The sequence below is a fragment of the Cygnus olor genome, chromosome 8 (assembly GCF_009769625.2).
Source record: "Cygnus olor isolate bCygOlo1 chromosome 8, bCygOlo1.pri.v2, whole genome shotgun sequence".
Classification (NCBI taxonomy): domain Eukaryota; kingdom Metazoa; phylum Chordata; class Aves; order Anseriformes; family Anatidae; genus Cygnus; species Cygnus olor.
The window spans coordinates 7,356,710-7,369,490 of NC_049176.1; the positions used below are offsets into that span (position 1 = coordinate 7,356,710).

Here is a 12,781-nt window from a genome sequence, read left to right on the forward strand (position 1 = left end):
TTCTCTTATTTTTTTTTTCTTCCCAAGGGAACTGTAGATTGAGTGAGACAGAAATGAAGAGGAACAATATTAAACTAAGACAGTCAAGGAGAAGATCTTACACGTATCACTCTGAGGAGTATATTTTGTTTACATGCAAGATTTCCTACCAGGAAGTTTCGAACCCAGAGGATTTTAATGTACAGTGCCAGGATGGAGTGATTAACTATCCCAGATGTGAATGTAAGTGCTCTGTGTGGAAGGCACAGTGCTCTGTAGAACTGTGGATAACAACCCAGCAGTGCAAACTGATAACCTCTTTGGAGCTCTACGGTTCAGCAGAGAGCCAGCTTGGCTGCTACATCTGTAATTTTCAGAAGCACTCAGGTTCTCAGCAGAGGGCTGTGGCCTTGCAAGGGGGCATTTGTGCCATATGGTGTAGCTACAGAAATGTTGGCTTTTTCTAGAAGCTCTGACTGTCACTGTCATCTCCTGAGAATGTGGAAGGTGTTCTGCTGCCATTGTCATGTTAATTCACATTCCTGGGGTTCACAGTGTTTAGAAACACTCATGGCCAAGGAAAAAAGGGGGAAAAAGTCAAGTCATGTTGGTAAGGCAATATTGTCTCTTGCGCTGAAGAACATCATCTGGTCAGTAACAAGATGATTCTCATAACTGTAGTTTGTGTAGGGGAACATGTGAGTGCCTACAAATCGAGTGCAGAAATGTCTCTTTTCAGATGGGACGTGTGAACCTCCTCCAGAAATTGCTGGTGGAAAAGTTCAAGGTGTTAAAAAGCCAAGGTATTTGCCTGGGGAGACAGCTCACTATCAGTGCTGGCAAGATTTTCAGATGACGGGGGCTTCCACCGTAACATGTCAGAATGGGACCTGGACAGAGCTGCCCCAGTGCAAAGGTGCTTTCTCTCTCCATGCAGTAGACTGTCAGTGAAGACTGCCCTCAAGCTAGCTCAGTGGCATTTAGGTCTCCAAATTTCAGCCTCAGGACTGTGAGCAAGTGCAACAATATCTGTCAGACTCAGGAAAAAGGGATTTTCCCTGGTATCTCTCCATTTGTGGTGGCAGGATGTGTTTAATGGAAGTCTACTAGATGAGTAACCTGGATGGCTTCACTCAAGGAGTGCCACATCTGGAAAAGCACCCTGAGGCTGAGAGCAACTGCTGGCCAGGTCTGATTTTGAGACTCCAACCTTTCACTTCTGCAAATCTGCTTTCTGAGAATGCCTAATGTGAAGAGAGTGAGAAATTGTGCTGGCTGCGCTGGAGAACAGAGCTCACAGCTCTCCTGCCAGCTGACATCCAGAAAATGCAAGTGGTGCATTGCCTTCGTGAATGCCGTGTAATTGACTCCACTGTTACGTTACCTGCGGGTCGTAGCTGATGGGTGAGCTAACACCTGGTACCATGTTGGTGCCCAGGATTTCACGAGCACATTGAATAATCTCATTTGATTTCATGAGGCATGTGCTAGGTTTCAGCACATGAACAAATGCAGCTTTTCTTGTCAAGGTGACAGTTTTCTCTCTGCTTTCCTCCAAGTCTCTCGAAGTACTGCCTACGTGGTGTTCTGAAGAATTTGTGGCTAGGCCTCTGTTGCAAATAAACTCTGATAGCTTTCTTTCTAATGGGTAATGTTCTTCCAGGGGAAGGTGGACAATGTGGCCCACCTCCAGATATTGAAAATGGAGACATCCTTTCCTTTCCGTTGAAACAATACCCCCAAGGTACAACTCTGAAATACAAGTGTGCAAGTTTCTACGTCCTGAAAGGACCTGAGCAAATCACTTGTACTGACGGGCAGTGGACAAAGCCCCCAGTTTGCTTGGGTAGGTGGAAGCTCGTGCTGCGTGGCCAAGAGCTGTGTGAGCTGCTCGTTGTCTTTTTCTCAGGCCCTGTGGGCGCTTCACTTGTGAAGCAGCACTTGTGCTGGGGCTGCGACGCTGACAGGGCAGAACAGCAGCTGGTGCTTCTCCTGTGCAGAAGGAATTTCCTCTGGAGGTCAGCTCGTGTAGCCGCCTCTGCTGCCTGCTGTCCCTCCCTGCGCCCAGTCACCAACAGATCCAGGAGGAGGGGAGTTTGGCTGAGCCGCTTCTGTGGGGGGAGCTCCACCGGTGTGCCGTGCTTCTGAGCTGGGGACGCTGCTACGGTCCGCAGGCTGTGAGGAGGGAGGGTGGGTTGGTGTGAGTGCAAGGAAATCCAGGGCCACGAGGAAATGAATTTGAGACGTGCTGGGACGGGGGCAAGGAGAGAGCCCAAAAAAAGACTCAGGGACGTTCATTGCTGCCTGCTGAGTGCCCCCACCCCAGGCTGTGCTTCCCCCTTGCCCTGTGAGACTGTCAGAGGGCAAAGGCCTCTCCACAGCGGTGTGCAGCCAGCATCTCAGCCGTCATGTTTTTTTCCCTTTTCTTTTGTTGAGAATGTCTTTCCTGTTGAAAACTCAGAGGGTGAGAGCACATTGCTGGAAGAGGTTTGTGATGTGAAGAACATCTGTAGGCCTTGGGAGGGTGTGGGGGTGTGTGGTTTGAAATGTATATGTTGTGCATCTGTATGAACTGATCACATCCTTCTCTTGCCTTTTCCAAGCGGCTTGTACGGCCTCTGAAGAAGATATGGACAGAAACAATATTGAGCTGAGATGGAGAGGAGAAAGAAAGCTGTACTCGACATCAGGAGATTTTATTGAATTTGATTGTAAAATAGGATATGTGCAGGACCCAGCATCTTCCCCATTCAGAGTGCAGTGTATGGACGGGACGTTAGAATACCCACGGTGCAAGCCAGGAAGTAAGTCACCTCCACTCTGTCACTGCTTGGCCGCTGCCTTGTTGCAGTTTTAGTGCAGAAGCTGAGAGGAAAGCCCATAGCAAGTGTACCTGGGGAAGTAATAGCGGAGCACCAAGGTGTGAGAGCACCCTGCAAAGCTGCAGGCCATGAGGGGAGGTGCCCCCAGGAAGCCGCCGACTGGCGTACGTGAGCTGGAAAGGCTCCTGGGGAACGGGCTCACTGGGGCTCATCAGGGTTACTGGTGCTGGGCCTGCCCGGCCGCTTCCAGGCAGGACGGAAGGGCTGGTAAGTTCCCTGCAAGTGGCTTCCCTGAAATTGGAAGGTGCCATTTCCCTGACTGTGGCAGGGCTGAAGAGCAGGAGACCATTTCCTTGCAGGCTCTCCCAAGCCTGCCTGTGTAGGCAGGGCTTTGTCCCAGCAAGCTTCTCTCCTGCTTCCCTCTTGCAGCCACAGCTGCGCCCCCTTTGCACCTGTGGCCTTCCCAGCTCCTCTCTGGTTGTGCTGTGCTCTGGTGTGTGTGGAGGCAGGGGGTCAATGCCCATTGCAGGCCTTCACAGGCTTCTGCAGCAGGAAACCTGTGCTTGCCTCCTCCTACAATTTCCCCAAGGCCCAATTACTGTGACATTGCTGAAGGGTATGAAATGGGCTTTTGCCTTTCATCATCGGCACTGTGCGTTGATACGGGAGGGGACGGATGCAGCAGGGATGCAGCATGGGAGAATAAGTAGTTTCAGTCACTCAGCTGGTACCAACAGCTTCAGAGGTTCAGTTGACAATATGAGGTCTACAGGCAAATTACGGAACTACTTTCTGTTGTGGTGGTGGCTGTTCGTATCTTTTTCTATTTTTTCTCTTATTTTTTTTTTTCTTCCCAAGGGAACTGTAGATTGAGTGAGACAGAAATGAAGAGGAACAATATTAAACTAAGACAGTCAAGGAGAAGATCTTACACGTATCACTCTGAGGAGTATATTTTGTTTACATGCAAGATTTCCTACCAGGAAGTTTCGAACCCAGAGGATTTTAATGTACAGTGCCAGGATGGAGTGATTAACTATCCCAGATGTGTATGTAAGTGCTCTGTGTGGAAGGCACAGTGCTCTGTAGAACTGTGGATAACAACCCAGCAGTGCAAACTGATAACCTCTTTGGAGCTCTACGGTTCAGCAGAGAGCCAGCTTGGCTGCTACATCTGTAATTTTCAGAAGCACTCAGGTTCTCAGCAGAGGGCTGTGGCCTTGCAAGGGGGCATTTGTGCCATATGGTGTAGCTACAGAAATGTTGGCTTTTTCTAGAAGCTCTGACTGTCACTGTCATCTCCTGAGAATGTGGAAGGTGTTCTGCTGCCATTGTCATGTTAATTCACATTCCTGGGGTTCACAGTGTTTAGAAACACTCATGGTCAAGGAAAAAAGGGGGGGAAAATAATCAAATCATGTTGGTAAGGCAATATTGTCTCTTGCGCTGAAGAACATCATCTGGTCAGTAACAAGATGATTCTCATAACTGTAGTTTGTGTAGGGGAACATGTGAGTGCCTACAAATCGAGTGCAGAAATGTCTCTTTTCAGATGGGACGTGTGAACCTCCTCCAGAAATTGCTGGTGGAAAAGTTCAAGGTGTTAAAAAGCCAAGGTATTTGCCTGGGGAGACAGCTCACTATCAGTGCTGGCAAGATTTTCAGATGACGGGGGCTTCCACCGTAACATGTCAGAATGGGACCTGGACAGAGCTGCCCCAGTGCAAAGGTGCTTTCTCTCTCCATGCAGTAGACTGTCAGTGAAGACTGCCCTCAAGCTAGCTCAGTGGCATTTAGGTCTCCAAATTTCAGCCTCAGGACTGTGAGCAAGTGCAACAATATCTGTCAGACTCAGGAAAAAGGGATTTTCCCTGGTATCTCTCCATTTGTGGTGGCAGGATGTGTTTAATGGAAGTCTACTAGATGAGTAACCTGGATGGCTTCACTCAAGGAGTGCCACATCTGGAAAAGCACCCTGAGGCTGAGAGCAACTGCTGGCCAGGTCTGATTTTGAGACTCCAACCTTTCACTTCTGCAAATCTGCTTTCTGAGAATGCCTAATGTGAAGAGAGTGAGAAATTGTGCTGGCTGCGCTGGAGAACAGAGCTCACAGCTCTCCTGCCAGCTGACATCCAGAAAATGCAAGTGGTGCATTGCCTTCGTGAATGCCGTGTAATTGACTCCACTGTTACGTTACCTGCGGGTCGTAGCTGATGGGTGAGCTAACACCTGGTACCATGTTGGTGCCCAGGATTTCACGAGCACATTGAATAATCTCATTTGATTTCATGAGGCATGTGCTAGGTTTCAGCACATGCACAAATGCAGCTTTTCTTGTCAAGGTGACAGTTTTCTCTCTGCTTTCCTCCAAGTCTCTCGAAGTACTGCCTACGTGGTGTTCTGAAGAATTTGTGGCTAGGCCTCTGTTGCAAATAAACTCTGATAGCTTTCTTTCTAATGGGTAATGTTCTTCCAGGGGAAGGTGGACAATGTGGCCCACCTCCAGATATTGAAAACGGAGACATCCTTTCCTTTCCGTTGAAACAATACCCCCAAGGTGCAACTCTGAAATACAAGTGTGCAAGTTTCTACGTCGTGAAAGGACCTGAGCAAATCACTTGTACTGACGGGCAGTGGACAAATCCCCCAGTTTGCTTGGGTAGGTGGAAGCTCGTGCTGCGTGGCCAAGAGCTGTGTGAGCTGCTCGTTGTCTTTTTCTCAGGCCCTGTGGGCGCTTCACTTGTGAAGCAGCACTTGTGCTGGGGCTGCGACGCTGACAGGGCAGAACAGCAGCTGGTGCTTCTCCTGTGCAGAAGGAATTTCCTCTGGAGGTCAGCTCGTGTAGCCGCCTCTGCTGCCTGCTGTCCCTCCCTGCGCCCAGTCACCAACAGATCCAGGAGGAGGGGAGTTTGGCTGAGCCGCTTCTGTGGGGGGAGCTCCACCGGTGTGCCGTGCTTCTGAGCTGGGGACGCTGCTACGGTCCGCAGGCTGTGAGGAGGGAGGGTGGGTTGGTGTGAGTGCAAGGAAATCCAGGGCCACGAGGAAATGAATTTGAGACGTGCTGGGACGGGGGCAAGGAGAGAGCCCAAAAAAGACTCAGGGATGTTCATTGCTGCCTGCTGAGTGCCCCCACCCCAGGCTGTGCTTCCCCCTTGCCCTGTGAGACTGTCAGAGGGCAAAGGCCTCTCCACAGCGGTGTGCAGCCAGCATCTCAGCCGTCATGTTTTTTCCCTTTTCTTTTGTTGAGAATGTCTTTCCTGTTGAAAACTCAGAGGGTGAGAGCACATTGCTGGAAGAGGTTTGTGATGTGAAGAACATCTGTAGGCCTTGGGAGGGTGTGGGGGTGTGTGGTTTGAAATGTATATGTTGTGCATCTGTATGAACTGATCACATCCTTCTCTTGCCTTTTCCAAGCGGCTTGTACGGCCTCTGAAGAAGATATGGACAGAAACAATATTGAGCTGAGATGGAGAGGAGAAAGAAAGCTGTACTCGACATCAGGAGATTTTATTGAATTTGATTGTAAAATAGGATATGTGCAGGACCCAGCATCTTCCCCATTCAGAGTGCAGTGTATGGACGGGACGTTAGAATACCCACGGTGCAAGCCAGGAAGTAAGTCACCTCCACTCTGTCACTGCTTGGCCGCTGCCTTGTTGCAGTTTTAGTGCAGAAGCTGAGAGGAAAGCCCATAGCAAGTGTACCTGGGGAAGTAATAGCGGAGCACCAAGGTGTGAGAGCACCCTGCAAAGCTGCAGGCCATGAGGGGAGGTGCCCCCAGGAAGCCGCCGACTGGCGTACGTGAGCTGGAAAGGCTCCTGGGGAACGGGCTCACTGGGGCTCATCAGGGTTACTGGTGCTGGGCCTGCCCGGCCGCTTCCAGGCAGGACGGAAGGGCTGGTAAGTTCCCTGCAAGTGGCTTCCCTGAAATTGGAAGGTGCCATTTCCCTGACTGTGGCAGGGCTGAAGAGCAGGAGACCATTTCCTTGCAGGCTCTCCCAAGCCTGCCTGTGTAGGCAGGGCTTTGTCCCAGCAAGCTTCTCTCCTGCTTCCCTCTTGCAGCCACAGCTGCGCCCCCTTTGCACCTGTGGCCTTCCCAGCTCCTCTCTGGTTGTGCTGTGCTCTGGTGTGTGTGGAGGCAGGGGGTCAATGCCCATTGCAGGCCTTCACAGGCTTCTGCAGCACGAAACCTGTGCTTGCCTCCTCCTACAATTTCCCCAAGCCCCGATTACTGTGACATTGCTGAAGGGTATGAAATGGGCTTTTGCCTTTCATCATCGGCACTGTGCGTTGATACGGGAGGGGACAGATGCAGCAGGGATGCAGCACAGGAGAATAAGTAGTTTCAGTCACTCAGCTGGTACCAACAGCTTCAGAGGTTCAGTTGACAATATGAGGTCTACAGGCAAATTACGGAACTACTTTCTGTTGTGGTGGTGGCTGTTCGTATCTTTTTCTATTTTTTCTCTTATTTTCTTCCCAAGGGAACTGTAGATTGAGTGAGACAGAAATGAAGAGGAACAATATTAAACTAAGACAGTCAAGGAGAAGATCTAACACATATCGCTCTAAGGAGACTATTTCATTTACATGCTATTTTTCCTACCGGGAAGTCTCAAACCCAGAGGATTTTGAGGCACAGTGCATGGATGTAGTGATTAACTACCCCCAATGTGAATATAAGTGCTCTGTGTGGAGGGCACAGTGCTCTGTAGAATTGTGGACAAGAAGGGAGGGTCAGCTTTAGGGGCCTTCACTTAACCCTCTACCAGTTTGTGTCTGTCGTGGGGCTGCTCCTGTTCCAAGGGGCTTGGGGAATGAAATTGAAGCAATGGGAATATTAGGCAACTTTGCTGTCTACTGCTCTCAAGAAACATGTCTATGTGCCAGCCGTGGTGTTCATTCCTTTTCCACTTTTTTTCTTTACACTGCAGGGTATTTTGGATAAATGGAAAGGGCATGGAGGAGCCCAGCTGGAGAAATGAAAGATGCTTTGACCAACCCAGTGATTTGAGCACAGTTTTCCCTGGAGTTTGCTGTTTCATTGTGCTGTGTTTGCAGCTTAGCCAATGTTCTGTGTTGGAATTTGCCTTTTTATTTTTTTTTCCTTTGAATTGTTGTATGATTGTTTTTACACTTAACCTTTTTTGTAAAGGTATTTGCATTTTATCCATTCAAATGACTGTATTTCCTTCTTACTTTTGTTCTGTATTGATCTCACTGTTATTTTATTAACATTTGCATCCTGAAGTAGGCTGGCTTTGGTGGCATACTGAGATATGAATTAAAGCGTGCAGCTAATTTGCTCATCAGCAAGTAGTGTGTGTGGGGGGTCTTGTCTGCTCCTAGCTTCTTCTCCATGTGCTTGCCTGGGAATTTAGCCTGGGGTTATGGCAACAAAGAACTGTCTAGTGATGTGGCCACTCATTGAGACCTCCTGCAGATATTTAGCTGTGGCAGTGCCTTTAGTTATGTAATACTTGGGATGTGACACTCTTAGTGAAAGCCTCCTTGTGGGGCTGTCACATCATGGGGCCACATTTCAAAGAAAGGGTTTGCATTCTTTGAAATTTGTGCTTAGGTTCTTGTTGTTTCTCTCTGTATCTTTTGAGGATGCATTTCAAACCAATGGAGAAAAGAATAGGCTGTTATTTCTTCATTTATTGCACTGGAATTAAGCAATTCATGATTAACGTGTCTCAATGTTTTTACCTCAGTATGTAATAGAATTCTTTCCTTGTTTAGTATACTTTTTCACTTTAGATCACTTTTGATTATATCTTTTAATAAGTGAAGATAGTGTGAGTTTTGACAATGGAATGAAATATTAATGGCTTGGTAGGAGGCATGGATTTAATATCCTTCGTTGTCAGTAATGATTTTTTTATTTGTTTTTTTTAGCTGGGAAGTATCAAACAAGTATCTTTCTCTTCTCACACTTGCTCACTCAAAATATTGATCAGAGCTTGAAACAGAATTGCTCTTCGTATAAAATTGTATAACTTTTTCCTTGATGGTTTGTTGGTTTTGGATAACTACCATAGAAAGGTACTTTTGTTAAAAATGTGTTGTGGTTTAACCTGGCTGGCAGCTGACCACCACACAGCCGTTCGCTCACCCTCCCCCCTCCCTCTCTGGGATGGGGGAGAGAAACGGGAAAGTGAAGCCTGTGAGTTGAGATAAAGACAGTTTATTAAGACAGGGAAAAGAATAACAACAATAATAATGATAATAATAATAATAGTATTACTAGTAATAATGTGTACGAAACAAGTGATGCACAATGCAATTGCTCACCACCCGCTGACCGATGCCCAGCCTATCCCCGAGCAGCCGGCCCCCCACCCCGGCTAGCCACCCCTATATATTGTTTAGCATGATGTCAGATGGTATGGAATACCCCTTTGGCCACTTTGGGTCAGCTGTCCTGGGTCTGTCCCCTCCCAGCTCCTGCTGCACCCCTAGCCTGCTCGCTGGCAGGACAGAGCAAGAAGCTGAAAAGTCCTTGGCTTGGTGTAAGCACTGCTCTGCAGCAATTAAAACATCAGCATGTTATCAGCGCTCTTCTCATCCTAATCCAAAACATAGCACCCTACCAGCTACTAGGAGGAAAATTAACTCTGTCCTACCTGAAACCAGGACAAAATGTGTCATGAACTTTGTGTCTTTCTAGTTCTACTATATTCGTACTTCTCTTTGTGTCTTATTTTATAGAATACATATCCTCAACAACTTAACAAACTAGTATATGTCTCCATCTGCCAGCATTTTATCCGGCAAGATTATTTTTCCTTAATTTTATAAATATATATATCCATATGTTGCTGTTGAAGCTGGTGTATATTCTTTCAAGAAGACAGTGACATTTATTCCCGTTATCAGAAGAAGGTGAAGGTCTCCTGTTCCTGTCAGCCCTGCAATGAAGCATTGAAATGGGGAATAATTACCAATCATCATAATCACAGTTTATACTGAAAATTCCTTAAATTAGGCAATATTTATGTAAATCATGGTACCAATGTTTTGTTTTGGGGAACAGATGATGGAGGGACATCTATTTTCAAGAAAGTCTGCATCATTCTTGTCAAATAGTGGCTGTCATTTTTAACAGCCAGGATAAATAAGGAAAATAATTTTCCTTTTTTAGAGGTAATATTTCCATCTGATTATTTGATAGAAGATTTGACTTTCTTTTCTTGATTGTTACTCACGCTGGCCATCTGACAGGATTACTGCTGCCAGCAAGGAGCTCTTTACTCTGCAATCACCTTGACCTGGATATTTTATTCAGGACCAGAGCAGGTAAATTACATGTATATCAGCATATTTCATGTATGTTTGAAATAATATTTCATTATCACTGGAATCACTTCATTGATGTGTACAGATGGATGCTATGTCGCACTTCAGATACTATTGTTGCTCACACTTGGTTGCAGACTTTGGGCATTTAGCTAGATAGATTTAGCTACATGCTGTTCACATTGGAAAAAGGAGTGTTTCATTCATTCTTTTCTAGTCCGAACTGGAATTCCAAATATTCCTTTTTTCTCCTTTTGTTTTGAGGTTGGAATACTTTCATGTGCCTCTAAGACCAGAAATGAGAAGACTGTAGTTCTTACTTTAAGATCCAGTAGAAAGCAAATGAAATTTCTGAAAATAATGATGGGACAAAACCACTTCAAGTCTGTGAACTGCTGTCTACCTAGAACTCCCATTAGAAGCAGTGAGACTGTTTGCTAGACCAATATGTACTTGGTTTTGATTGGGATAGAGTTAGTTTTCTTTCTAGTAGCTGGTATGGTGTCATATTTTGGATAGAGGGTGAGAATAATGCTGATAACATGTCGATGTTTTAGTTGTGCTGAGCAGTGCTTACACAGGGCCAAGGACTTTTCAGCTTCTTGTGCTGCCCTGCCAGCTGGGAAGCTGGGGATGCAGTAGGAGCTGGGAGGGGACAGAACCAGGACAGCTGAACCCAACTGGCCAAAGGGACCATATAACTGGGACCGTTCCATACCATGTAAAGTGATGCTGAACAATAAAACTGGGGCAGAGGGGCGGGGGGCAGCCCTTGACTAGGGACTGGCTGAGCATCAGCCAGCTGATGGTGAGCAATTCTACTTGCCTCACCTGCTTTATTTATTCTTTTTGTTATTTTTTTTTTTTTTTGGGGGGGGGGGTGGTCTTTTCTTTCCTTTTCATTTTCTTTCGTATGTAACTGTCCTTATCTCAACCCATGAGTTCTTGCACTTTTCAGTTTTCTTCCCCATCCCACTGGCAGGAGAAGGAATGGTGAGTTTACAGCTGCATGATGCTTAGCTGCCTGCATGTCAGGTTTAACCACAACAGTACTCTTGACACCCAATGCAGGGCATGAAGGCTTGAGACAATGACAGATCTGACCAGAGCATTTTAGAACAAATTTGTTATAAGCATTATAACTGTTTAATAGTTGCCAGTCACAATGTGGATATATTTGTTTATAATGTTGATTTATTTGCTGTCAAGGCTGTTTTTCTTAATTCCTTTCCTGTTGTTTATCAACTCTGGGGGCTCGCCAAATTTTATGTTTTTGTCAGTGTGTATAGAGCATGTGCTCGTGTTACACTGACTGTTAACGTAATCTGGTATTTGTACTCAGTATTGCCATCATTCTTGCACCTCAGGAACCTTCTTATGGAAACTCTTATCATGTAGTCTTTACCTTTTCTCCTCCAGGCTAATTACAATAGCTCCTGAAAATCTTATATATTCTTGGGATGTTCAAACTAGCACAATCCCATTGCAATGTCTCCTAACATAAAACTAGCACAACCCCATTGCTATGTCTCCTGCATGTGTTTCTGGCTTTGGCTAAGGTTAAATGGCTATTTAACAATATCACCCAGAGATCTGCCCTGAGGCAGGATGGTTATGGTTGGCAGGGTGTATGGGAGGATATGGTCAAGTACCTATCACAATTGTCACTTTCCAATGGTTTTGGACTTCATCCCTGAACAAATGCAGAATCCTAAAAAAAAGGATAGAATTTTTTTAAAAAAGTATGTCCCTAGCCAGAGGTTTATAGCTCTCTGCACTGTGCTGGGGCCTGGCCTCTACCTATCAAACAAAAATCAATGCTATTCAGCACCCTAAAGAAGAGAATGCCTCTGGATCCAATCCAGAGCACTACATCTACTGCAACTCTCACAGCAGACACTGCAGCTGAACCAGAGAACCGGCCTGTTCTTGTATCAATTGCCCTTATATTTAAGAAGAAACAATGGAAGAGGAAGCCAATTTGTTTAGGAAAAGAGGAAACTTCTACTAGGAAGGGGAAGGAGGAAGAAGTGGATGAGGCAGACTACTGCAAAACAGGGCCATCACAAGAACAGGAGGGGGAAGAGGCAGATCTCATAAAAGACAGTAACCACCTGATACCTGTGGATAATAGCAGTAAAACACCTCTATAACTCCCCCCCGCCCCTCCCCCCACAGCAATACATCAATGGCACACAAACACAGGATCTCAGAATCATTTAGGCTGGAGTAAACAGTGTGTTGTAGAGAGGCTTTTGCAATTCTTAAAGGTGGAATGGAGTAGAGCGCTAGCTCTTGCCAAGCAAAATTATCATGGTATCTTCTTCCTACGAAGAAAATAAAATTGCATAACTGGATAGAGTAGCTTGGTGAGCCAGCTGTTGTTTGGTTCTGACTGCTGCTTTACTTCATCCTTTGTGCCCTGTTACCTTCGTCCTCAACTTGTGTTGCAGAGCTTTGACCTCCTAACCCAGTTGTGGCAACTTAGTTCTCAAGTTCTGGAAAGCTAACAGCATCGTCATAGATGCATTTATCACAGTTTCTGCAGGTTAATATTTGCTTCATACTGAAAAGACCTTTAAGATCATCAAGTCCACCTGTTAACCTAGAGTTGTCACGTGTACCACTTATCCATGTCCCTAAGCACCACGTCTATGCGTCTTTTGAATACCTCCAGG

The 12,781-nt window shown here is 46.3% G+C and overlaps 1 protein-coding gene across 1 annotated transcript in view; it reads left to right on the plus strand.

The window, feature by feature from the left end:
• Positions 1-8,067, plus strand: part of LOC121073938 (complement factor H-like) — a 31,565-nt gene extending 23,498 nt beyond the window's left edge. Inside the window, exons 12-18 of the mRNA XM_040565517.1 lie at positions 28-222; positions 719-895; positions 2,583-2,783; positions 3,660-3,854; positions 4,354-4,530; positions 6,216-6,416; positions 7,736-8,067. Coding sequence (XP_040421451.1) covers positions 28-222; positions 719-895; positions 2,583-2,783; positions 3,660-3,854; positions 4,354-4,530; positions 6,216-6,416; positions 7,736-7,749 — 1,160 coding nt within the window. The 3' untranslated portion in view covers positions 7,750-8,067. The remainder of the gene's footprint in view (positions 1-27; positions 223-718; positions 896-2,582; positions 2,784-3,659; positions 3,855-4,353; positions 4,531-6,215; positions 6,417-7,735) is intronic.
• Positions 8,068-12,781: the final 4,714 nt, after the last annotated feature.